At 50.3% G+C, this 23,482-nt stretch overlaps 1 protein-coding gene across 2 annotated transcripts in view; it reads right to left on the bottom strand.

The window, feature by feature from the left end:
* Positions 1 to 303: 303 nt before the first annotated feature.
* Positions 304 to 23,482, bottom strand: part of COQ8B (coenzyme Q8B) — a 28,256-nt gene continuing 5,077 nt past the window's right edge. The window contains exons 2-14 of one of the 2 annotated variants that reach the window (XM_044667361.1): positions 22,833 to 23,069; positions 22,571 to 22,637; positions 18,299 to 18,376; positions 18,091 to 18,213; positions 17,365 to 17,450; positions 17,142 to 17,282; positions 16,980 to 17,061; positions 16,757 to 16,850; positions 14,720 to 14,861; positions 14,374 to 14,481; positions 14,213 to 14,278; positions 987 to 1,073; positions 304 to 898 (exon numbers count right to left, since the gene is read on the bottom strand). In XM_044667361.1, the coding sequence (XP_044523296.1) occupies positions 614 to 898; positions 987 to 1,073; positions 14,213 to 14,278; positions 14,374 to 14,481; positions 14,720 to 14,861; positions 16,757 to 16,850; positions 16,980 to 17,061; positions 17,142 to 17,282; positions 17,365 to 17,450; positions 18,091 to 18,213; positions 18,299 to 18,376; positions 22,571 to 22,637; positions 22,833 to 23,066 (1,593 nt within the window). In that variant the 5' untranslated portion in view covers positions 23,067 to 23,069 and the 3' untranslated portion in view covers positions 304 to 613. Of the gene's footprint in view, positions 899 to 986; positions 1,074 to 14,212; positions 14,279 to 14,373; positions 14,482 to 14,719; positions 14,862 to 16,756; positions 16,851 to 16,979; positions 17,062 to 17,141; positions 17,283 to 17,364; positions 17,451 to 18,090; positions 18,214 to 18,298; positions 18,377 to 22,570; positions 22,638 to 22,832; positions 23,319 to 23,482 lie in introns of those variants that run through there. The other variant, XM_044667360.1, reaches the window with a different exon arrangement.

The raw sequence follows: 23,482 nt of genomic DNA, 5'->3' as shown, positions 1-23,482 counted from the left end.
CCCCCCCCCCCCCCGGGCCCAGCTGTGCCCCCTGGGTGTTCCCCTGCCCCACGGAGGAAGCTGGGCTTGGGGGGGGCAGGGTCCAGGCTGTCAGCTGTCAGAGCAGGTGGCCAGCACGTGGGGGGCAGGGAGGTTGGCCCTTTGGCAACAGATGGTTGGGGGCTCAGGCTTTTCAGGGCTGGGGGAGAGGGGGAGGGGCAAGGCAGGCCGCCATCTGCACCTGGAGGCCCACTCCCAGAAGCCTCGCCCATCTTTTCAGCCCCACTCCACCCCCGAGCCCAGAAAATGAGAAGGGCTACGAGAGAGGGGGGTGGCTCCCCTTTATTTAGGATACCATTGAATGCACTGCCCATTGGGCCCAAGACAGCTGGTGAGGGTGGGAGGACCTCAGCACACAGGCCATCTGGAGCCCGCTCCTCTGCATGGGGGCTGGGGCTGGGCTCCCTGGGGAGGGGGGAGGCCCCTGGCCATCCCTGCAGGGAGGCGGGATGAGTCTGAGGCCTGGGAAGGGGCTCCCCGTAGGTCTCTGCAAGCTCTTGGGGTGGTCCCAAGGTGAGGAGGTGTGGAGGAGTCCTGGAGTGAGGGCTGCTGAGATTCCTCCTCGTAGGCCCAGTTAGCCCGAAGGGCGGGCAGCCCAGTAGTGCTCGTAGACCTCCCGGAACAGATCCCGGCAGGGTATGTGGGCACCAAGTCGGGAGCAGGCCAGGAAAGCCCCTGCCAGCTTGCGGTGAAGGGCGTAGGTCTCTTCTGGTGGGGGGCACAGCCGATGGCGCAGCATCGTGGGGACCAGGCTCTGCACCCGGCGTGCTGTGTCCCCCGCCCCAAAATCATAGGGGCCAGCGCTGGCAAAAGGCTCCCCCAGGATCATGACTGCTTCTACGTGGGCCTCCGAAAATGCCTAGAGTAGAGCAGGGGAGCTGTCAGGTGAGCTTGGGAGGGTCCAGGCCCTTCCTCCTGCCCCCAGCCATGCCCCTCCCACCTCTCACCTTGGTTTCAAAGCCCGTCAAGAACTTGAGATCCTGTGACTTCTTTAGGACGCCAGCCCGGTCACCATCTGCAGCTGCCTTTACCACCTGGGGAGTTGGGAGGAATGAGCCCACCCCAGTCAGGGGCCTCCCGGGGCAGATCAGCCCTCCCTTCCTCCAGGAAAGCCCAGGCTCATCCTCCTAGCTGGAGAGCACTGCCCTGGGTGCCCTCTGGCTTCTCTGGGGGATCCCCCAACCTGGTCACGGCTCCTTTCCCAGTGTTCCCTGCTCTCAGCGGGCTGGGGAGAGGTGCAAAGTCCACCTTGATCCAGAACTACAAGGGGCCCCAGAGGTCCCCCGCCCCCATTTTACAGAGGAGGAAGCTGAAGGCCAGGAAAGAGAAGGGACTTGCTGAAGTCACCCACGCAGGAAAGCCTCAGAGGTGGGGCTTGAACGCTCTCTCCATCCCCACCCAAAGAACCAAACCATTTTGAGAGTGGGGAAGGGTCTCAGTGTCAGCTGGTCCCTCGTTAAGGCCTCCGTGGGCAGACAGGAACCGTTCGGATTGTCATGGGGGTGAGAGGCAGCTCTATTCTTGTCTGCGCCCCATCTCCTCCACACCCCCATGATCTAGCCTCCCACTTTACTGAGAAAATGAAGGCCATCTGACGGGAACTGCCTTGACTGCCCTCTCTTGGCCTCCTCCACACTTCTCGGATTCCCCAGCACCCGCTCCTTGCTTCTACCCACAGAGAGAGGGAACATGGTCTGGGCTTTGCAGTCAGGCACTCCTGAATGGTTTGCCAGGAGAGCGCCCACAGAGGGCCCCAGGGTTGCTGATTGTGTGCGACTCCTTGGGTCAGCTTGTCATAAACGGAGAGGACAGAGCCAGGAGGGAAGCAGAGGACCTGGGGGGCAAAGCCCAGCTGAGCCACATTTGCCAAATGAGAGGAGCTTTCTGCACCTCAGTTTCCCCATCTACTGGAGGAGATGGCCCCTTCGACCTCATCTTTCTCTTACTGAAGTTCTAGAAAAGGCCCAGCATCACAGTCTGGACCAACACCCCTACTCTACTGAAAATGCAGTGGCCAAGCCCACTAAGGACCTCTTAGTAGCCCAAACCTACTGGCCTATGGCAGGGAGCACAGTGAATAATAGAGCGCTGGGTCCAGAGTCTGGAGTCAGTCTTCTCAAGTTCAAATCCCACCTCCGACACCAATTGTGTGACCCTGTCTGCCTCAGTTTCCCCAGCTGTAGAAGGAAATGGCAAACCACTCCAGTATCTTTGCCAAGAAAACCCCAAATGAGGTCCTAAAGAGTCGGACTCAACTGAAGCAACTGAACAACAGTTGGCCGTTAGCTTCACCCACACAGTTCTCCACCTCTGATGGGGCCAACCATCTGCAGCCCTTCCTTTCCTGGACATTCTCTCGGTCCTGGGCCTCAGAGTGCCTGGCATGCGGTGGGTGCCCAATGAAGGCTGACTCTGAATGTGAATTCAGCTCATCTCTCCTCCACACACTAGGTGTTCTGAAGCCTTTAGGGAAGGTGTCCCACCGGATTCTGGGCTTTGCCCTTCTAAGTCTCCTTTCCCATTTCCTAGGGCTTCAAACTCGCCCTCTCTCATTCGGGAAAGCCTCTCCGTGTCCTCTCATCACCTCAAAAACCCCAAATAAACGCCCCCAAGATGATCTCTTCCCGAAACAGCATCAAGCACGACAAAGGGCCGAGGATCTCACTTCCAGAGGTATGAGGAGGGGAGGATGTTGCAGTGACCTCCAGAGCATGGCATTAGGATTCCTCCTCCCCATCTCCCCCCGTTTCTGTTGAAGGGGCAGGCAGACCACCGTGGAAGAGAAGACAATGGAGTAAGAAGGCAGCTTCTCCTCTCTCCAGCTTACAGGCAGAATGAAGTTCCTCCAAAGAATGAAAAGAGGCTTCAGTGTAAAAGCACAGAAGGATGACCCAGTCAGGTGGCTGGAAGGTGCAAGAATGATGCACCCAGGAGGTGAAGAGTGGTAACATGGACCCTGGAATCGACTTCTACCCTATGGAGGGGAGTCTGGATGCCTTGAACAAGGAGTCATTGTTTGGCTTCCAAGGAAGGGTGCTGTGGGCAGCCTGTAGGTGTTGTCCAATGGGAGATTGTTGAGTAAGGAAGGACCAGAGGAAGCCAAGTAGGATGGTGGGGCAGGGGGTGGGGTGGATCTTCATTGAAGGGAGAGAAGGAAAAAAGGGAAGAAGAGAAGAAAGGAAAGAACAGAGGAAGGGAGGAAAGACTGTTAGGAGGAAAGAATGGAAGAAGGGAGGGAGGAAAAAATGGAGGAGGAAGGGAGGGAAGAAGGAAGGGAGAGACATAGTAGCTGTTGGTCAGTTTGATAAGCAAAACAGAGGTCTGCCATCTTAAGATCCAAGATGGGAGAAAAGGTGAGCTGAGGAGAGGCACTGGGTGACCACTGCCCACCTTGAGTAATTCACCTGGGTACCAATGATCTGGCGAGGCAACAAAATCTAGGGCAGCAAAAGGGATGGGAGCTTTTCAGGGCAGGGACGGTGGTGTCCTCACTGCTGCCCACAACAAGCAAATGAGCACTGCTTGAAGATGGTACTGGAGAAAGCCAAGTGGATTTCCAGACTGTGGCTTGTAAAACGCAAGGCCGAGCTTCTGGCTCATGGGACAGTGGTCTGCCTGTTCTTGGTCTCCATGGACACTAGAGTATCCTCTGCTCGCCCTCACTTCAGTCCTCTTCCACCTGAGAATGTAATCCAGGGCTCTATCCTGGCCTTCCTCTCTCTGGGTGATATATTATCAGCCTTCACAGGTTCCAATGATCATTCTAGGTGTGACTTCCCAGGCAACGTGTTCAGTCTTCTTTTCACTCCCGAGCTCCAATCTGGAGTCACCAACCCAATGAAGTCAGAACTCCAGCTCCAACATCTGTTCCCTTCTTTCCATGGACCTGCTCCAGCTCCTCAGTGGTTTCTCTCTGCTCCAAAGACCCCTCTTTACACAGCTAGCTGCCAGAGTCTTCCTCTTATCTGCTCTCCCGTTTCAGAATCATTAGCGGTTCCCTCCTGCTTCTTGGACAAAACATCCGCTTCTCTCTTTGGTGCCCACCAAGTCTTTCACAGCTGGGCTCCAGCTGTCTTTCCAGTCATCCAACGTTCTTTCTCATCATGTATCCAGCTCAAATGTCCTCCATGCCATCACCAGTGTCTGTGCTGGAAATGCTCTACCACTTTCTCTCTACCTCCCTTCAAAGGGACACTTAGGTCTAGAATGCCCCAAGCGCTTAAGAGTTCTCAACCAAGAAATGATTTTGGCAATAGGGGGCCCCTGTGCTCAGGGGGCTGGGTCTTCCCTCCAGGTAGGAAGAAGGGAATTCAAATCCTCTTCTCTCAGACGCTAGCCATGTGACCCTGACTCAAGTCACTTCGTCTCTCTCAGTCTTAGTTTCCCTAACTGGAAAATGGGGTTAATAATAGCACCTACCTCACAGGAGTGTTGTGTAGATCACATGAGATTCTATTTGGAAAAAATGCTTAGAAGAGTGCCTGGCACACAGTAAGTGCCTTACTAAAGGCTTTCCTTCCCTCCCACCTCCTTCGGTTGTTGTGACAGTCAAGTTAAGCCTTATGAAGCACTCGGTGAACCCCAAAGAGCCCCCAAGTCACTCTTTCATCTCTAGGGCCCTCTCTCTTCTGGCCTCATCTGGCTTCCCAAGGAGAATCCCCCAATCTGGCAATGGCTTCTCTGCTCTTGGAGGGCTGGGGAGAGGGGGCCAGGGAAGAGGTTCACCCCCAGCCAGATTACTAGCATTAGAGGTAAAAGATAGGTGCAAAGTTGTTGCTGGTCCATACTACCAAAGACTCCAAAGGCCATCACTCCATTCCCATCCATCATTTAACAGAGGAGGAAACTGAGCTCCACAAACACGAGAAATACCAGCCATTATTATGATGATTATTAAATATTTAGATCACTGTTATCTCCCGGGAGCTTTAGTGGAGGCAAACAAACAGGAGATGGCTAAAAGAACTATGATCCATGAATATAATGGAATATGACAGTGCTGTAAGGAATGACAAAGAGATGAGTGCAGAGAAGACTGGAAACACTAATATGAACTGATCCAGGGTAAAGGGAGTGGAGCCAGGAAAACAACAGGCCCTCAAATGACTGGGATAATGTAAGGAGAAAGAAGGCCACCAGCAACCAACTGAAACCCAATGTTTCAGAATCATAATGACCCAGCCTGGCCTCTAAGAAGAGCTGGGAGGCCACCCGGTCCCAACTTCTTCTGCAAGGATGTAGAATCTCTGAGTTTTAGAAAAGAAGTCATTAGAGGAGAGCAAGCTGGAAAGGGACTCTCTCTCCTCCAGGTGGTTCCCTCTCCTCCAGGCTCAGGATTTAGACAAGAAAGCCCAGGGGAGAAGAACCTTGGAGGGGGCAACTTGAAAGCAAGGTAGATAAATAAGTGTAGACATTCAACAGAATTTGGATGGAGTCCAAACACAAACTTGGGTGGGCGTGGTAATCCCAAACAAGAATGATCTGGGTAGATCCAGTACGAAGGAGGAAGGGCTCAGCATTCCTAGAGAAGTCCTTCCTTGAAGGTTGGATTTGAGCAGTAGAGTAGTTTTTTCCGAACAACGTAACTTCCACCTCAATGTAGTTTCCCTACAATGCCATGTTAGGGTTTTTTAGAGGTTTATATTGATTTTGCTACCTTCTCCCTCTTTTTCTTTTCTTGGGTGTGGGGGGATGGCAAGGGAGTGACGATCCCCTTGCCTTAGGAAGATTATTTTTTCAGCTGGGTAGACAATTGATTGTTAAGGGAAGGCAATGGAAACAGGGACATCAATTAGGAAGATATTACAATAGTCTGAGCAAACGTGATGATGTGGGCCTGAGGAGTGAAAGGAAGGGGACAGATGTGAGAGATGTTGTGGAGTATGAATGGATACCATGTGGCAGTGGACTGGATTAGAGGTGAGAGTAAAGGGTTAAGGGTGGCCCTCAAAGTGCAAACTGAGGGGTCTGGAAGGAGAGTGACACCCCAGGGGAGGACATGCAAAGGAGGGGCAGGTTTAAGAGGGAAGACAAGGAAAATGAGTGCTTTTTTGGAAGTGGGGCATCCTGTCCCCTACGGGCAGGGCAGGCGGGTAGCTAGGTGGCACCATAGGGCATAAACTCATCTTCTGAGTTCAAATGTGACCTCAGACACCTGCTTGGCCTTGTTGGCCTCAGTTTTCTCATCTGTCAAATGAGCTGCAGGAGGAAATGGCAAATCACTCCAGGATCTTTGCCAAGAAAACCCCAAATGAGGTGCTGAAGAGCTGGATATGATTAAAATGCCTGAACAACAAAAATGTTCTACAGGTCACCCACATGAAGATCTACCAGAGGCAAGTGGTGATGCCAGACTGGAGAGCAGAGCACTATACACTGAGATTTGGGGAATCAATCGCCTGCACTGAAATGGTAACTGAACCCATGGGAGCTGATAAATTCCCGCTCCTCGAGAGAAGACTCCCATAGTCAAGGATTAAGGCAGTGGATCCAACAGAGGAGATGGAGGCATGGTTAGACCTTCCGGGAGGAAGAGAACGAGGAGAGAGCCGAAGGAAGGAAGGAAGGCTATCCAAATGGGGCGAGAGGTCAGTGGTAGCCAAAGCAGCATGGAGGTTAAGAAGGGCGAGGCTTCAGTAAAGGTCCCTTTGGCTACAGCAGTTAAGAGATCCTGGCAGTTTTCATCGATGAATGAGGTCAGAAGCAGAGTACTGAGGACTCGAAGAGTCAGGGGAAGGTGAAGAAACAGAGGTAACAGGAATATCCTGCTTTTTCTAGACTTTTGGCTATGAATGGTGACTTCAAGGGGTGGCGGGCTCAAATGAAGACTTTAAGTTGTTTAAAGGAGAAGCCCAGGCATGTTTGGATTCACAGGGAAGGAGCCAGGAGAAAATGAAATCTGGAGATGAATGAGAGCGAAGGGGCGGGTCTCTTGGGCAGGAAGGCCACCTCCTCACCAGAGAGGGCTGGGCCAATGCAGAGGTAAGAGGTCAGGCCCCTCTGCTGGCAGGGATGTGAAATCCAGGCCAGCCATGAGGGTGGCTGTGCAGCAGCAAGGGTCTGTGGAGGAAGGACCACAGCAGTGGATGGGGCTGGGTTCAGCGTGGCCCTTGAGTAGCTGAGTACAGACTCCAGTACAGACTGGTTTGGTGAGGCCTGAGCAACAATAGGACATGAGAATGTTGGAGAGCTCAGATGGTGACCTCTAGTCAGGTGAAGCCCCCAAACTAGGCTTGGGAGGGAGGCAGAGGGCTTCAAGGGGTGCATTTCAGAGCCAGAATGCTTCAGGGTGAGGGAAAAGTCAGGAAATGATTGTCATGCCTGGTCCTTCAGGAAGTCAATGAGCCAGGAGTCCTGGGTTTGAAGGGGGCAAGACTTGGGCTATTGAAGGCCTTGAATGTAAGGGTGGGGAGTGGTAGAGTGGAAGAGAGGAGGAAGGGGCAGAGAAAAGTGGGGAGAAAGGAATGGGTGGGGGAGGAGAAAGACATGACTGCCAGCAGCTAGCTGGCACAGAGCACTGAATTTGGGATCATAAAGATCTGTGTTTGAATCCTCTTCCAACATTCCACCATGTAACTGGCCAAATTACTTAAACCCTCCTCACCCTTTTTGCTAATTCAAAATGGGCAATATTTTCAGCTTTTAAAGGGGCTGGTGGCACATTGGATAGAGGCCCAGATTTGGAGCCCAAAGGACCCGAGTTCAAATCCTGCCTCAGACACTTTCTAGCTGTGTGGGCAAGCCACCTAACCTCTGTCTGTCTTCAATTATAAAATGGAGATAATTACAAAATGAGAAATATCCATAAAGCACTTTTACAAACCTCTTGAAGCATCATAATGCTAGCTACTCCCATGATGACTATCCTCACTGGCTGTTAATACTCCCAGGCATGCCTAGTCCTCCTCTTGGCCCTCTGTGGCTAGAAGCAAACCCAAGAGTGAGAGGAGCTAGGGCAGGGGGTAGGAGAGGGCAGGCCTACAGTGTAGAGGTCTGAGTGCCAAGGGGGTGGAAAGCGTGTAAGAAGCAGAGGCCTCAGGTGCATGCAAAGTTAAGGTCAGAAGGAGAATTCCAGAAGGCCCAGAGAAAAGGGATAAAGTAGATGGAGATGAAAGACTGGCTAGTGGCTTGGAGCATGGGGAGTAACAGAATCCAACTCAGCAGAGGAGGCCAGAGCCTGCCAGCCTTGTGCAGGCCTCAAGAACAAGGGGAGGAAAGCCAAAGATGCCACGTGAGAAAAGCGGAGCCTCCAGACAGGGATGGGATGGTGGGAAGGGTGGAAAGGATGACACCAAGGGAGAGCAGCCAGAGTGGCCCAATCTTAGGTTGCTTCTGTTTTCTCTGCTAAGAAGAATGGTCTTTGGATCACAAAAGACAGGACAAAAATGGTCAACAGGGGGTCATGTCATCAGGCCCACATGTCCTCCACCATCAGAACAAGGAAGAAGTGGCAGATGGGATTGCTGAGGCCCTGTTGGTGACCCATGAGAGACCATGGAGATGGGAGAGAGACCAGAGGACTGGAGAAGGGCAAACATGAGCAGCAGAGAATGGGGGAAAAGGATGAAGGCTGCCAAAAGACGTTGGGAATGCCTTCAAGTGCTGACAGAGCATCCCATGTCATTCTTTTAAAAAACAAAAAGCTCACCTTCCATCTTAGAATCAATATTGTGTATTGGTTCTAAGGCAGAAGAGGGGAGGGACAGGTAATGGGGGTTAAGTGATTTGCCCAGGGGCACACAGCTAGGATGTGTCTGAGGCCAGATTTGAATCCAGGTCCTTCTGACTCCAGGCCTGGCTCTCAATTCATGGTACCACCCAGCTGCCTCCATCTCCTGTCATTCCAACTGGGGAAATGGTGAGTAGTGGCCTCTTTGATAGTATACGTAAGTGGGTTCAGGACTGGCAAAGCAGACAGCTGGCATGAAGGAACTGTAAGGCTTGGCCCTGGGTTGGTTAACATTTGAATAGGGGTATAGTTGGCACACATAAATTGGTAGAGAGCTGACCTGAAAAGGCATGATGGTTAACATGTTGGAGGCTCTGGAGATCAGTTGGAGGCAGAGGCCATGAGTTCAAGTGTCACTTCTGTGACAACTCATGTAACCTTGGGCAAATTACTTCAGCTCAGCCTCGGTTTCCTCATTTGTAAAATCTATGTATTATTCTCAGTTTATCCTGTCTCTGACTTCTTCATACTCAGGAGTTTGCATGCTGTCTCCCCAAGGACAGCAGCTGCCCGAGGGCAGACTCGGGAGCTCCCCACCATGACCATGCCTCCACTCACTGACCAGCCTGTGCACCTCTCTGGCCCAGGGCCTCCTGAATCCTGTGCTGTAGAGCAACAAGGGCTCCAGGGGTGCCCCTGCCACAGCTCTCACCCACCTTCTCTAAGGCTCTGTTTTTTTTTTTTTTTATTTCAAACCCTTAACTTCTGTGTATTGACTCATAGGTGGAAGAGTGGTAAGGCTAGGCAATGGGGGTCAAGTGACTTGCCCAGGGTCACACAGCTGGGAAGTGTCTGAGGCTGGATTTGAACCTAGGACCTCCCATCTCTAGGCCTGGCTCTTAATCCACTGAGCCACCCGGCTGCCCCAAGGCTCTGTTTTAATGATGATGATGAAGGCCCTTGGGATCTTGGGAGCTGAGAAGGCCTCAGTTTCACAAGCCATATTCAATAGGGATCAAGTTAAGAACGAGGTGCAGATCAAGAGAATCTCTATCCTGAGCCCTAGATGGTCCCTTTGCTGTGGATGACTTGGGAGAAGATGATCAAAAAAAGGTCTTTTTTTGGGGGGTGGGGGGTGGGGAGGGTAAAGGGTTTAAAAAAAAAAAAAAGAAAGAAAGGTCTCAGGGCAGCAAAATAGACAGCTGGCCATCGGCGAAGGCCATAGACGAGATGGGTATGACCACAGGGTAAGGAACTGTTTGGGAGATAAAAACAACGATACAGGTGAAGAAAGCAGAACCAGGAGGCCAGGCCTTAGAGGGCTGGGGCCCGACACATGCCGCCACCTAAGTACAACAACCAAGGGAGGCCCCAGAGGGGAGCCAAGGGAATCCCGGCCGCACCCTTTTCTCTGGATGTGGGATACAGCCTGAATTGTCGGCCGTGCTGGGGGTTGGCTTTTTTTTTTTTAACCCTCACCTTCCATCTTAGAATCAATACTGTGTATCAGTTCCAAGGCAGAAGAGCGGCGTTTTGGGTAAGAGAGGGTTATAGCATGTGAGTTTGGTCTGCAGGGAGAGTTGGCAAAAAGATCAGTAAGGAGGAAGCGGAGAATCCAGAGACAACAGAGGAAACTGTGCAGGGCTGAAGGATTTGTAGCTGAGAAGCAGAGACTTTAGAGAAGAACTTTCAGTGAGGAGGATCAAGTGATCGGTGGATAAATGTCTGTAAGAATTTGTGTAATGTAACAGTATATTTTCACAGAAGAGCGCATTCAACAGTACATATTACTGCCATGGACTGTGGAGAAGAGAATTCTGCAGACAAGATGAGAAGACGGACAACCTGAAGTTTCGGTAGGTATGTTGCACACAACAGAAACACGACCCAACACAACAGAAACATAAATATAAAAACATAAACATAAACATGGTCAAGATACTTTGATTCGAGTAGTGATACTTGTTATAGGGTTTAGTTATATGTGAGTGTCCATGTAGGTAAAGGGATGCTGTTTAGATTTTAGGTAGGTTAGAATAGTAGTAGTATAGGCAGATAGGTTAGCTTTTAGGAGATTTCATTAAGATAGGATGTCTGAGTTCAGATGTGCTGTTTGGATGATATTAGGAAGTATATTGTGATGTAGTTAGATTAGAGTTTAGGGTTGATAAGGTAGGATAATCAATTACATTACATATTACACATATATGTAAACAGACATGTATATATATAGTGTGTGTCATAGGGCTGACAAAATTGTATTGCACTGTGCATAAATACACACGCATGTGTAACATGTGTGCAAATATTGTGTATATGGATTATATGTGTATAGCATGCATATGTTGTATGTATGTATCACATGTATACATGCAGAAATTATGTATGTAGTTAATATTTGATACTGATTAAGTTTTTTACATAGGATAGTCAGATGCACAGTTCTGTGTAACAGTTTCAGTTTTGTGTAATAATAATGTTTTAGTTTAGAATAAGATTATTTTGAATTTTCATTTACTTTTTTTTTTAAATTTTTTTTTTATTTTAAACCCTTAACTTCTGTGTATTGACTTATAGGTGGAAGAGTGGTAAGGGTAGGCAATGGGGGTCAAGTGACTTGCCCACGGTCACACAGCTGGGAAGTGTCTGAGGCCGGATTTGAACCTAGGACCTCCCGTCTCTAGGCCTGGCTCTCAATCCACTGAGCTACCCAGCTGCCCCTTCATCTACTTTTGAATGTATTTTGCATAAGTAAGTTTTGATGGATTGGTTTGACTTTTTTTGTAAAAACGAATGCAATGTTGTTTATTATACTTTTTCTAAATTTTCTAAGTTTTCTATTTTGTATATTGCAATAGTTTTGATAGAATTCGTTTCTGTATTAGTGTATAAGAATAGTATTTTTTTTAACCCTTACCTTCCACCTTGGAGTCAATACTACGTATTGGTTCCAAGGCAGAAGAGTGGCAAGGGTAGTTAATGGGGGTCAAGTGATCTGCCCAGGGTCACACAGCTGGGAAGTGTCTGAGGCCAGATTAGAACCCAGGACCTCCCGTCTGTAGGCCCGGCTCTCAATCCACTGAGCTACTCAGCTGCCCCTTAATACAGAAGAATAGTATTTTTATGACTATTGTTTTGCATGAAGTTTTGTGTTTGTTATTTGTATTTTGATGTTTTCTTGCTTGTTTTGCTTTTGCATATGTTTGCTTTGTATTTTGAACCTTGCAACTGATCATTGTATATTTTCCCCCTTTTCCTTTCCTTTGTTTGAATCCTTAGTAGTTAGGTAGTGTTAGATAGGATAAGATTAGTGAGTGTAGGCTGTTTATTATTTTGGGTAAGAATTTTAGTTTAGGTAGGAATTAAGTTTGTTGGTGCACAAATGCCAAAACATTATTTTCAACACTATTTTGGCTTTGTGTAAAGGGGGAACTGTTTTAAGTAAGAGAGGTTTATAGCATGTGAGTTTTGTCTGCAGGGGAGAGTTGAAGGAGGATAAAGATTCTAGAATGTGAAAGTGGGGGTCAGATAGTTAACTGAGGTTTTAGGGCTCTCTCTGGAGATTTCTGGAGAGCTTTTCCATAGTGGCTGATTCTACCCTGATTTCCCATCCTTCCTGCTGCCTTGCTTTTGTCTGCTGTGTTTCCTGGTAATCCTGAAAATCTGACCATCTGACTGTAAGATCAGGTCTGGTTCCTTTTGGATCCAGGACCTCTCCCTAGGCCATGCCAAAGAGCCAAAGACCAATGCCTCTAATACCACCTAAAGGGGGTGGCTTAGTGCAGATTTAGGTAGAGCAGGCGCTGGGATTTCTTTAGGTCAGAGAGGTGAGGTTAGTGTAGTTAAAACTATTTGAAGACTTCCCATAAGGGAACAAATTATACATGGGAAATTTTAGTTAGTTGACATTAGTATTAGGATTATCCTAATTCCCATTTATCCTTTCCCCTTAGAACAGTGATGGGCAAACTATGGCCCAGAGGCCAGATGCGGGCCCCCTGAAATGTTCTATCCTGCTACCTGAGACATTATTCCTGATCTGACAAATATAATGAGTAGGATACAATACAATGAAACTTCAAAAGAGTTGCCTTAGAAACAGACTGACAGATGAGCATTTCCTTTCCTTTGGCCCCCTCTTTAAAAAGTTTGCCCTTCACTGCCTTAGAACAAACACAGCTTCACTGTTACCAAGTGGTTTGTGTATGTGTTAGTCTCAGACCAGGCTTTGTCTGCACTGGGTTCTGCTGGTCTTCCCAAACTACAGTTAACATCCTAATACTGGCCCAATTTTAACTATCCTAACCATCTGGTCCCATCCCTTAAACCACCCTCTTATAGCGGTAAGGGCTAGGTAAAGGGGGTTAAGTGACTTGCCAGGGTCACAGAGCCAGGAGGTGTCTGGGGCCAGATTTGAACCCAGGACCACCTAACTTCAGACCTGGTGCTCCATCCACTGAGCCACCTAGCTGCCCTGCTGTTTGGGTTTCCTGAGCTGTTTTTTCATCCTTTTTTCTTTATAAGGATTTTTTCCTTACAAAGAAAGGAAATGGGGGGAAGGGAGTAGGGATGTGATAGTAATGCATTTTTTAAAGAGAAAGAAAAGGATTAGGGGGTTTTATGGGCTGCACTTAAATATCTGGCCCTTTTAGGGCTGACTAGGCACTTCCCATGCTACCTCACTGGATCCTCACAATATCCCTGGGAAGTAGGTAATGTTCTTATCTCTACAGGAAACTGAGGCACAGGGTAGTGAAGTCATTTGCCCAGGGTCAGAGAGCTAAGAAGTGTGGGAGGCTGGATTTGAACTGAGGTCTTCCTGGCTCCAAGCCCAGTGCTCTAGCCAGCAGGGCGCCTCCTGGCAGTACCTAGGCACTTTTCAATGCGATGCCTAGTTCAGTCTTGAGGGTCAAAGGAGTCAAGTCTAATGCTACCGTGTTCCCCAAGCCTTCTCTTCTCTAGGCCAGTAGCCCCCACTTCCTTCCTCTGATCCTCATCAGAGTCCCTGCCTTTCTTCCCCACCTCCATAGCCCATTACTGGGTGCCCTCCTGCTCGTCCCCATCCCTGTCCAGGTGGGCACTGACCAGAGTAGGGGGCAGCAGGAGGAAGCCCAGATTGCTCCTGGGCTCTTAGGTGCTCCCTGGGGGAAGTGTGGGCCCCAAAGTAGAGGGGCTGCAGGCCCCTTGTCTCCCATCTGGGGTAGGGTATCGCCTTCAGCTTTGGGCATCACATTTTAGGAGACAATTAAAAATGAGGGAGCTCCAGATAGGAAGGAAAGAGACTCAAAGCCCCATCCAGGCAGGGCCAAGAAAAGAAACTAGCCTGAAGGGGAGAAACTTGAAGCAAGAAGATGCTCGGTGCCTTTGGACGTCTGAGGGGCCATCATTGGGGAGAAAGAGTAGCCCTGGTCTGGGGAGACACAGCTGGGCTTCTGGTCTGGATGTTCTAGGCAGAAGCAGGCACAGGAGGCCAGCAGGCCCTCCTCCCAAGGAGAAGACACTCACCTCGATGTAGTGGTCTGTGAACTCTGACCCAAATCCCCGGCTTGCCCCGAAGTCCAGCAGGGTCACCTATGGGGGCAGGGACAGAGGCTAGGGGTTGATGAATGAATGGGGCACCGGGGTTCCCTCCCTGCCTGGGTGAATCCAGGTCTTGAGGCACTCACCTTGTGGCTGGAGGAGTCATAGAGGAAGTTGGCCCAGTTGGGGTCCGTCTGCATGAATCGGAACTCAAATAGTTCCCGAAGGCAGAGACGCAGAAGTTCACGGCATATCTACGGGCCAAGACTGGGAATGAGGGTTGATCCAGGGATTCTGTCCTCACCCCATGGTTATCTCCCATTCCTGCCAGACACGCACACCTGTTTCCCCACTCAAGGGATCCCAGAACTGACCGTGGTCAAAAGCCTTAAACGAGATAGAGTCCAACCCTTTCATTTTACAGAGGAGAAAACAGGGCCAGACGCTGCAATAGTTGTCCCAGATCTCACCCAGCCCCTTGGTCCCACTCACCTGGTTCCGGACATCTTGGCTCAGGCCCTGGCACTGGTCCAGGGGCACCCCGCTAGCCATCTCCATGGCCAAAACCCGACCTGCACTCAGCTCCTCAACCACAGCTGGCACCCGGAAGAAAGGGTCCCCTTCCAGGAGCTGCCTGAAGGTCACAGGGACAGGAGGTGGGAGGAGGAAGGGGGCCCTCATCCCAAAAGGGCTCGCTCTGGGTCTACTCTCCTCTAAGATGCTGGGAGACCTGGCCAAGGGCCCCCCTCTCTGCACCTAGGCTTCCTGAGGGGTAAGATAAGGAGTTAGACAGGAGACTTGGTGATCTCCAAGAGCCCTTCAGGCCTCCCAGCAGACATCTGGCAGAAGGGAGGACTGGAAAGCAGAGGCTGTGAGTCTTAACACGTATGTGCCCTCCCCTCCAAGGCTCAGCTCCTCTGTGAGGACTTGGCTGATAATTCCCTCAGGAGCCACGTTCCTCCTCTCTGGAAATTACTTTGTATTTTCTATTTCTTTACTTCTGTTTGGATGGTTTCCTTCCAAAAGAACAGAAATTCCTGGAGGCCAGGGCCTGTTTTAGTCTCTCTCTCTCTCCCTAAAGACCAACACAGTGCTGGCACATGTCCAGGCAGGGCTTTCCTGGGGGGACCAGCCTTGAGGGCACCAAGGATGAAACTCTGTGCCCAGCACACAGTAGATGCTTAATAAATGCTAGGTGATGGAGAGTTCAAAGTACCTCTCTGCCGACTCCTCTGCAGAGAGGGGGGTTGAACACAGAAGAGAACATCAGCCTAACTGGATATATTGATAAGTTGGGTTTTTTTTAAACCCTTACCTTCTATCTTAGAGTCAATACTAAGTCTCCATTCTAAGGCAGAAGAGTGGTAAGGACTAAGCAATTGCAGTGAAGTGACTTGCCCAAGGTCACACAGTTAGGAAGTGTCTGAGGTCATATTTGAACCCAGGACCTCCCATCTCCAGGCTTGGCTCTCTAGCCACTCAGCCACCTAGATGCTCCTATAAGTTCTGCTGATTGTTTCCCTTTAAAATTTATTTTTTATTCTGTGTCCTGTTATTTGTCATTCTGGGACGGAAGATGGGAGGGATATTGGGAGAAATTCTGGCTATCTAAAAAGAGATCTTAATCACATAATAAATAGGTCCATGCTTGGAGAAATGAACGTAAGCTTCGAATCTGGCCACAAACGAAAAGGAATTTGACAAATGGTTCTGCTCTTTAGATGGACTTGGCCTTTTAAGGGGGCTTCCAGCATTAAGTCTGGGATCCCCTGAATGAATCCTTTACAAGTGACCTTGTAGATCTGGGCTTCAGTTTCCTCACCTCTAAAATAATAAATGTGTTGGTCTCATTCTAGTCCTCCATCTAGGTGCTTCTCTCTGGATGGGCCTCCCTCCAGTCTCCCCCACTGGCCTGGGGGAGAGGCTCCTGGAAGGGCCTCTGACCCCTCTCATCCAAGGTACTGGAGCCTCCCTGGGCAAGCCACAGCCAGTCACAGAAGGTCCGGGTTAGAAAGGACCTGGGGCTTTGCTCCTCAGCCTGAAGGCCACCAGGGGGAGGGGGAGGCTCATTTTCACTCACTGTTAGGAAGTATTCCCAGACAGTGGGCCTGGATCGCCCCTCTGCAATTCCAGTCCAACTCTCTGGGCCAAAACAACAACTCTTAAGTCCTCCAAACTGCTGCTCTCATGCTCCTCCCAAGTCTTCCTTCTCTTTTCAGCCAAAACTGTTTCTCGGGTGACGTGGACTCAAGGCCCTTCTCTGTCCTGGCTGACCTCTGGACATTCTCTAGCTTAGCAATGTCCATTCTAGGATGTAATGGCCAGAAGCGGACACAAGCCAGACAAATGTGGAGCCAGATGAAGGGCCTCCTTATTCTTGGAACCTGTGGAGGTAGGGTCTGGGAGACACTGGGATTGTAAAAGGTCTGGGCTTGCCTGCCACTGCCCAGCCTAGACTGAGTCTGGGGCCACAGAAGGGGAAGGAAGCCTAGTAAGGGCTCAGAAGGGGACCAAATGTCCGCTGCTCACCTGAAGTTTCGGGCACAGGCAGCCTCCCGGCGATAGTCACACTCCCACACCAGCTCCCGCTGCAAGGCTTGGAGACTCTGATCAGCAAACAAACCTATGAGATAAATAATCCCAACTAGCCTTTGCCTAGGCCTTAAAGGGGTGCAAAGCACTTTAGAGATATGATCTGGGAGCTATTGTCATCCCCATTTTAAGGACTGCCATCCCATCCCTCCAGGCTCACCTTCGGGCAAGGCCACGCTCAACTTCAACACAGCTAGCAGATTCTCCACGTCACTCTTGATGCTCTGAGCCACACCTGGGTACTGTGGGGCAGGAACATGTGCCAGTGGCAGCTTCTCCTCCCCTTCAGGACCCCATCCTCCCACCTGGGCCTGCAGTTTACCTGAATCTTCACAGCCACTTCAGTTCCATCTTGCAGGACACCTTGGTGCACCTGACCAATGGAGGCTGCAGCAAAGGGCTTCTCTTCTAGGGAGGCCACCTTGGTCCGCCAGTTCCTGCCCAATTCTTCTTCCAGGACTTTCTGCAGGTGAGGCAGGTCATAGGGCAGTCAGGAGGGGTCCATGCTTTCCTGCCCCTGCCTTGGCAGCATCCTGGCCACTCACCATCATCTGCCACCGAGGCATGAAGTCAGCACTCTGCCGGACCCTCTCAAAGATCTGTTGTAGCTGGGGACTGATGAAGCTGTTGTCTGCAGAGGGCAGGGAGAAGTGGCTGGGTCAGGGAGTCTGAGGGCCACAGCAGAAGGGCTTAAAAGTGTGTCCAGGACTCTGGAGATGGGGGTCCTGAGATCAGGGAAGGGTATATGGTTGACTGAAAGGGTGTTTTTGGCCTAGAGCAGTGATGGCTAACCTTTTAGAGATGGAGTGCCAGATCCCCCGCAACCCCACAGAACAAGTGCCATGCCCACCCCCTCAGAGACTTTGTGCCATATCTCCCATCACATGCTGGGTTAACCCCCCCCCCCACTTTACCCCAAACAGGGAGGGAGATGGGGAGGGGAATGGCCCAAGTGCTCTGTTCCCCTCCAGCTCAGCTGCCTGTGAGCTGCCCATCTTACCCCCTGTGCACTCCCACTGGGCTGCTGGGTAGAGGGGCAGGGGAGAAGGGGAGGGGAGCAGCTCTACCCAAGTCCCTTTGCCTTTCTAGTAATGAACTATGGGGGTGGAGGGTGGCCAGGTACCCACAGAGAGTGCTCTGCATGCCATTTTGGCACCCATTCCATAGTTTCACCATCACTGGCCTAGGGTGACTAGATGGCCTCTCTTGGGGCCAAAGCGTCCAAGTGACTGAAGGGATTGAGGCTGAGGAAGAGAGCCAAAGGTCCATACCCTGGATGCTTAACATCTGGCCAACCTTCAGGGCTGCTCCTCGAACTGTGCACAGAGTCTTCACTATCCGTTCAGCATTGGCTTCTGAGAGGAAGGGGCTAGGGCCCAGAATAGGACCACCTTCTGGGAAGGCATGATGGGAGTCAGGCTGGAGCACCCACTGCCAGCCCAGCCCAGCCTGCCTGTCCCACTGGGCATCCTCACTTACCTCTGGGCACCTGCCCTCCTGACAGGGATGTCTTGGCCACTTCGACCAGGGCACCAAGGCCCAGGCCCACAGCTAGTCCTGGGGCAGGAGGCAGAGTTAGGTGCTGTATGACACCCCCATGCTGGGCTCTGCCAGTCTCTCTGCCTCACTCACCCTGTAGCTTTCTCCTGCGAGGAGTCTCTCCCCATCTCTCTCTCTCCTTGTCATGTTCTCTCTTAATCTTGTGCCTCCTGAGTTGCCATCCCTCTGGCTTGCTCTCTACACCCCCATCTCCCTGTACCTTGTCCAGCCTGTCTGCCCTGCTTGCCAGCTCCTTCTGTCTCTGCTGTCAGCTTCCTCTCGCTCTCTCGTCTTTCCCTTGGGTTCTGGCCCTCTTTGGTCTGTCTCTCTCCCATCACCTGTCACAGAATCTCAGGGCAACCAAGGACCTTGTCAGGCATGTGGTCCACCTTTAGTAGAAGCCCAGTGGAGCCTCTATGCCCCATCCCTGGCAAGTGGCAAGCTCTGCTCGAGGATGTCCAGGGAGAAGTTCCCTGCTTGCCTGCCCAGGTAGCCAGCACCACTTTTAGGCTGCTCTTACTGTTGGCTATAATTGTCTTGTTTGGCATCTTGTGCTGTTGTTGGCTTTTTAGCAGGTGCTTTTCAAGCTGTCTGGCTTTTTCTCTCTGGGGTTCAATCACAGGCCATAGCTTTCAAACTGGAAGGGACCTCGGCAGCCATCTAGTCCAATCCCCACAGTTTACAAATAAGGAAACTGAGACTCAGAAAGGTTAATCAGTTTTTTTCAGATCACATAGGCATTAAATGGCAGTCTCTCCCTCTCTGGGTCTATCATTCTCTCTTCTTTCTCCCTCTTCTCTCCTTTTTCCCCCCTTTCTTTCTCCCTCTTGACTCTTCCCCCCTCTTCTCTCCTCTCTGTGGCCTCCTCCCCCATTTTCTCCCCTCCTCTCTTATCCTTATCCTTGCTCTCCTTTGTATCCGTTGGCTTCTCTTTCTGGTCCGATTTCCCATCAGCTTCCTTTATGGATACCATAGATCCATTCGCTCTTTCTCCAACTTCACACTCCATCTCCCATCTCAAAGTTTATGTGCTGGCTGTTCTTAATCCCTAAAAAGCCTGACCTTCTTTCAAGGCTCAGCACAGATGTTCTCTCCTGTGGGAAGATGTTGCTCATCCCCCCTCCCCCCCCCACCGTTGTTAGCACCTTCTCCCTCAAACTTTGAATTATTTGTCAATTTAGTTCTATAGTACTTCCAACTACTTGCTGATTGATACATTTGACTGATATTTATGAAGCACCCACTGGGTGCCAGGCACTGTGCTGGGTGCTGTAGATACAAGGACAAAACTGAAAGTCTCTGTCCTGAAGGGGCTTCTAGTCCACCAACAGCTGCATAATTAAGTACAAAACATAACTAAGGGAATTTCAAGGAGAGGATGTTCATGATCCTACATGAGGGAAAGGCTGAGCTGGCCTTTGAAGGAAGCTAGTTATTTGGAGGGTCAGGTGAGGAGAGAGGGATTTCTAGGAGTTGGGAGGAGGGGTGTCCCACTTGGGCAAAAGCATGAGAGCAAAGGTCATACACAGAGACTGGCTGGTGGGCCAATCTGACTGAGAAAACTGAAAGAAGGGGCAGCTAGGCTAGACCTAGAGACTGAAAGTCCTGGGTTCAAATCTGACCTCAGACACTTCCTGGCTCTGTGAGTGGCAAGTCACTTAACCTCAACTGCCTAGCCCTTCCTGTTCTTCTGCTTTAGAACCAACTTAATTCCAATTCCAAGATGGAAGGTAAGAGTTCAAAAAAAGAAAAAAGGAGGGGGACATGGAGACTGGAAAGGTAAATGAGAGGCAGAGCTTGGAAGGCTTGAAATGACAACTTTAGGAGTTTGTACTTGATCCTGGAGGCCACAGGAAGGGGCTGCAGATCTTTAGGTGGGATTGGGGGGGGGGGATGTGTGTGAAACAAGGTCTGATTTGTGTATTAGTAAAGTCACTTTGGAAGTCTGTGGAGGATGGATGGGAGAGTGGAGGCAAGAAGACCCATACAGAGAGTGATGAGGACCTGACCTTGGGTGGAAGCTCTATGTGAACGGGCCAGATGACAAAGCTGTTATGGAAACTGAATCAATGAGATTTGTCAACCAACTGGACAGGAAGAGAGAAAGGAGTGGAGAATGACTCTGGGGAGATGAACCTGAATAGCCTCAACAGATATAGGGATATTAGGAGAGACAGGTGGAAAAAATAATAAGCTCTATTTTGGATATGTTGAGTTTAGGCTAAGGCAGTGCAGTGAACAGAGGGGTAGGCCTGTAGTCAAAAAGACCTGCGTTCAAATCCAGCCTCAGATACCAACTAGCTGTGTGAGCCTGGGCAAGCATTAATCCTCTGTCTTAACTTCCTCAATAGTAAAATGGTAATAATAACAAGGACCCATTATCCAGTTATTGTAAGGAACAAATGAGATAAGATTTGGCACATAGTAGGTACTCTAGAAACATTTATTCTCCTCCTAACACCACTCTATCCCATTAGGCAGATGGTAATAAGAATGGCCAACAACCCAGAAGTAGAGCTCAGTTCTAGCTTCTGGCCCAGTCTAAAGTTTCCTTTTTTGGATCCACCTCCATATCACATCAACCCTCTAAGAGCAGGCATCCCTCTTCTCTTCTCCTTCCATATTACCTTCACTAGCTGTGCTCTGTGATGATGCTCAAATCCAATCTCCAACTATCTTGCAGATAGCTCAAAATGGATTGCTAGTAAACATCTTAAACTCAACAGGTCCAAAATGGAACTCATTAACTTTCCCCCAAACCCTCCCTCTTCTCTCACCTTTCCTTTTACTTACAGTAGAGGCTAATGCCCTCCTTCCAGTCCCTCTGGCTCTTAGGAGACATCCTGGACTCCTCGCCATCTCTCTCTCTCTCTCACACACACACACACACACACATACACACAAAATCCAGGCTGTGGCCAAGACCTATCAATGTCACCTTTGCTAATTTGCTCCCTTCTCTCCTGACCTTGCTGCTGACCCTCATCACCTTATACCTGGACTACTGCAACAGACTGCTTGAGGGTCAGCCTGCCTCAAGTCTCTCCCCACTCTAATCCATCCTCCATTCAGCCACGAAGTGATTTTCCTAAAAGTGTAGGTCCTATTAGGGCACCCAACTACTCAATGAACCTCAGTGGCTCCCTATTACTTCCAGGATCAAATAAAAAATGCTCTGTTTGGTATTTAAAGTCCCTCCCTTTCTTTCTAGTCTTCTTACACCCTATAGCCTGACATGTTCTCTTCAGTCCAATAACACTGTTCCATAAATAAGCGGCTCCCACCTCTAGACTCTGGGCATTTTCCCTGGCTGTCCCCTATGCCTGGAAGGCATTCCTTTCCCCACTCCCAATGACTGATTTCCCTTGGTTTCTTTAAATCTCAACTAAAATCCCACCCTCCTCAGAACCCTTCCCTATCCTCTAGATCCCAGTGCCTTCCCTCAGTTAATTATTTCCTGTTTATCTTTTTTTTTTTTTTTTAAACCCTTACCTTCCGTCTTGAAGTCAATACTGTGTATTGGCTCCAAGGCAGAAGAGTGGTAAGGGTAGGCAATGGGGGTCAAGTGACTTGCCCAGGGTCACACAGCTGGGAAGTGTCTGAGGTCAGATTTGAACCTGGGACCTCCCGTCTCTAGGCCTGACTCTCAATCCACTGAGCTACCCAGCTGCCCCCTTCCTGTTTATCTTGCATATAGCTTGTTTTGTATATATTTACTTGCATGTCTAGACTGTAAGTGCCTTGAGCACAGGGGCTGTTTTTTTGGCTTCTTTTTATATCTCCAGCACTTAGGTAGCACAGTGCCTGGCACCCAGTAGGTACTTAATGTTTTCTGATTGATATTCAATTTTGTTTTTTATCTCCAGCACCAATGTCAGTCCCTTACACATAATACTCTCAGCCTCTGACATGGACTGGCTCTCTTGGTCCTGTCTTGATGTCACAAAATCATGGGAACTTGGTGCTAAAGATGAGGAATGACAAGGTCCCACCTTTGTTGAATAGTAATGCCTGATGAATGATCTCCCACATCTTCCTGGTCCTTTCAACATCTCCAATAATGGGAGGCCTGCTACCTTCCAAGGTGAGAGATTGCTGGCTGGCTTGGCCTTTTTAAAACTTGTGACCCTTATACTTTCACCCTTTTGGCCTGTCTCTCAGTATCTGTGCCGCTGGAGATACCTGACTTCCCACTCCATGGGTGGTACCTACCCCCAAAATTAGCCAGGCGACTGATTCGAGAAGCAGGCACCTTTCGCTCCTGAGATCGTTCACTCAGCTGGGGAAATGGGGAGAAATTGGGGGTATTTGATTAGTGAGGCCTGAGGAGGGACACTGTGGGGAAGGGGCCTTGGTTGAGTCAGTGGAAGTCATCATTCAGGAGACAGTATACAGGGGACTGTATAGGACAAGGCAGAGGGAAGCTGCCAGGGGACACTGTGGGCACAAGTGAGGCTGGCAAGGGAGGCATTACCTGGGGCCTCAGCCCCATTCTGGGTGGGGCTGTTTCCCGGGCTCTCTGGATGTCTTCTTTGCTCAGCCCAGAGACGGAGGTTGGTCCATCACCATGCTGAGTCCTGATACTTGAGGCACCATGGAGGTGGAAGGGGGAGGCTGGGGGCCACTGACAATTCCCTCTGGAGACACTGGTGGGGCCCAGAGCCTGGCCCAGTCTCCTGGCAGTCCCTAGGAAGTGTTGAGACCACATGGCCTAGGGGAGAGAGTAGAGGATGGGTCCCAGCTCATCTCCTCACCACTACCAGGGGCCCCTCTTCCTTTCCTTCTTCCAGCCCAGGGGTCATTGCCTCCATGTCCCCCTTTCTCTGCCCCCTTACTCTACATCTTCCTTTTGCTGTCGTCCCTCTCTTTGCCTCCTTTTTTCATTCTCTTTGCTCCTTTCCTTTGGCCCTCACTTGTTCTCTGTGACCCTTCTCTACTGCCTTTCTCCCCTGACTCCCACCGTCCTGACCCCTCTCTCTTTCCCCCTCCCCACTTTTTTCTCCCTCTCCTTTCTCTCTAGTCCCTCTCTTTACCCCTCTCCCTTTTCTCTTCCCCACAGCCACCCTTCCAGTCCCTCCCTGCTCTCGCTCGCCCCCTCCTCTCTGCACCTCCCCGTCTATCTGC

This window comes from Gracilinanus agilis, chromosome 3 (genome assembly GCF_016433145.1).
Source record: "Gracilinanus agilis isolate LMUSP501 chromosome 3, AgileGrace, whole genome shotgun sequence".
In the NCBI taxonomy this organism is placed as follows: Eukaryota; Metazoa; Chordata; class Mammalia; order Didelphimorphia; family Didelphidae; genus Gracilinanus; species Gracilinanus agilis.
The sequence above is the reverse complement of the archived record's forward strand: the minus strand, read 5'-3'. Positions and strand labels throughout refer to the sequence as shown.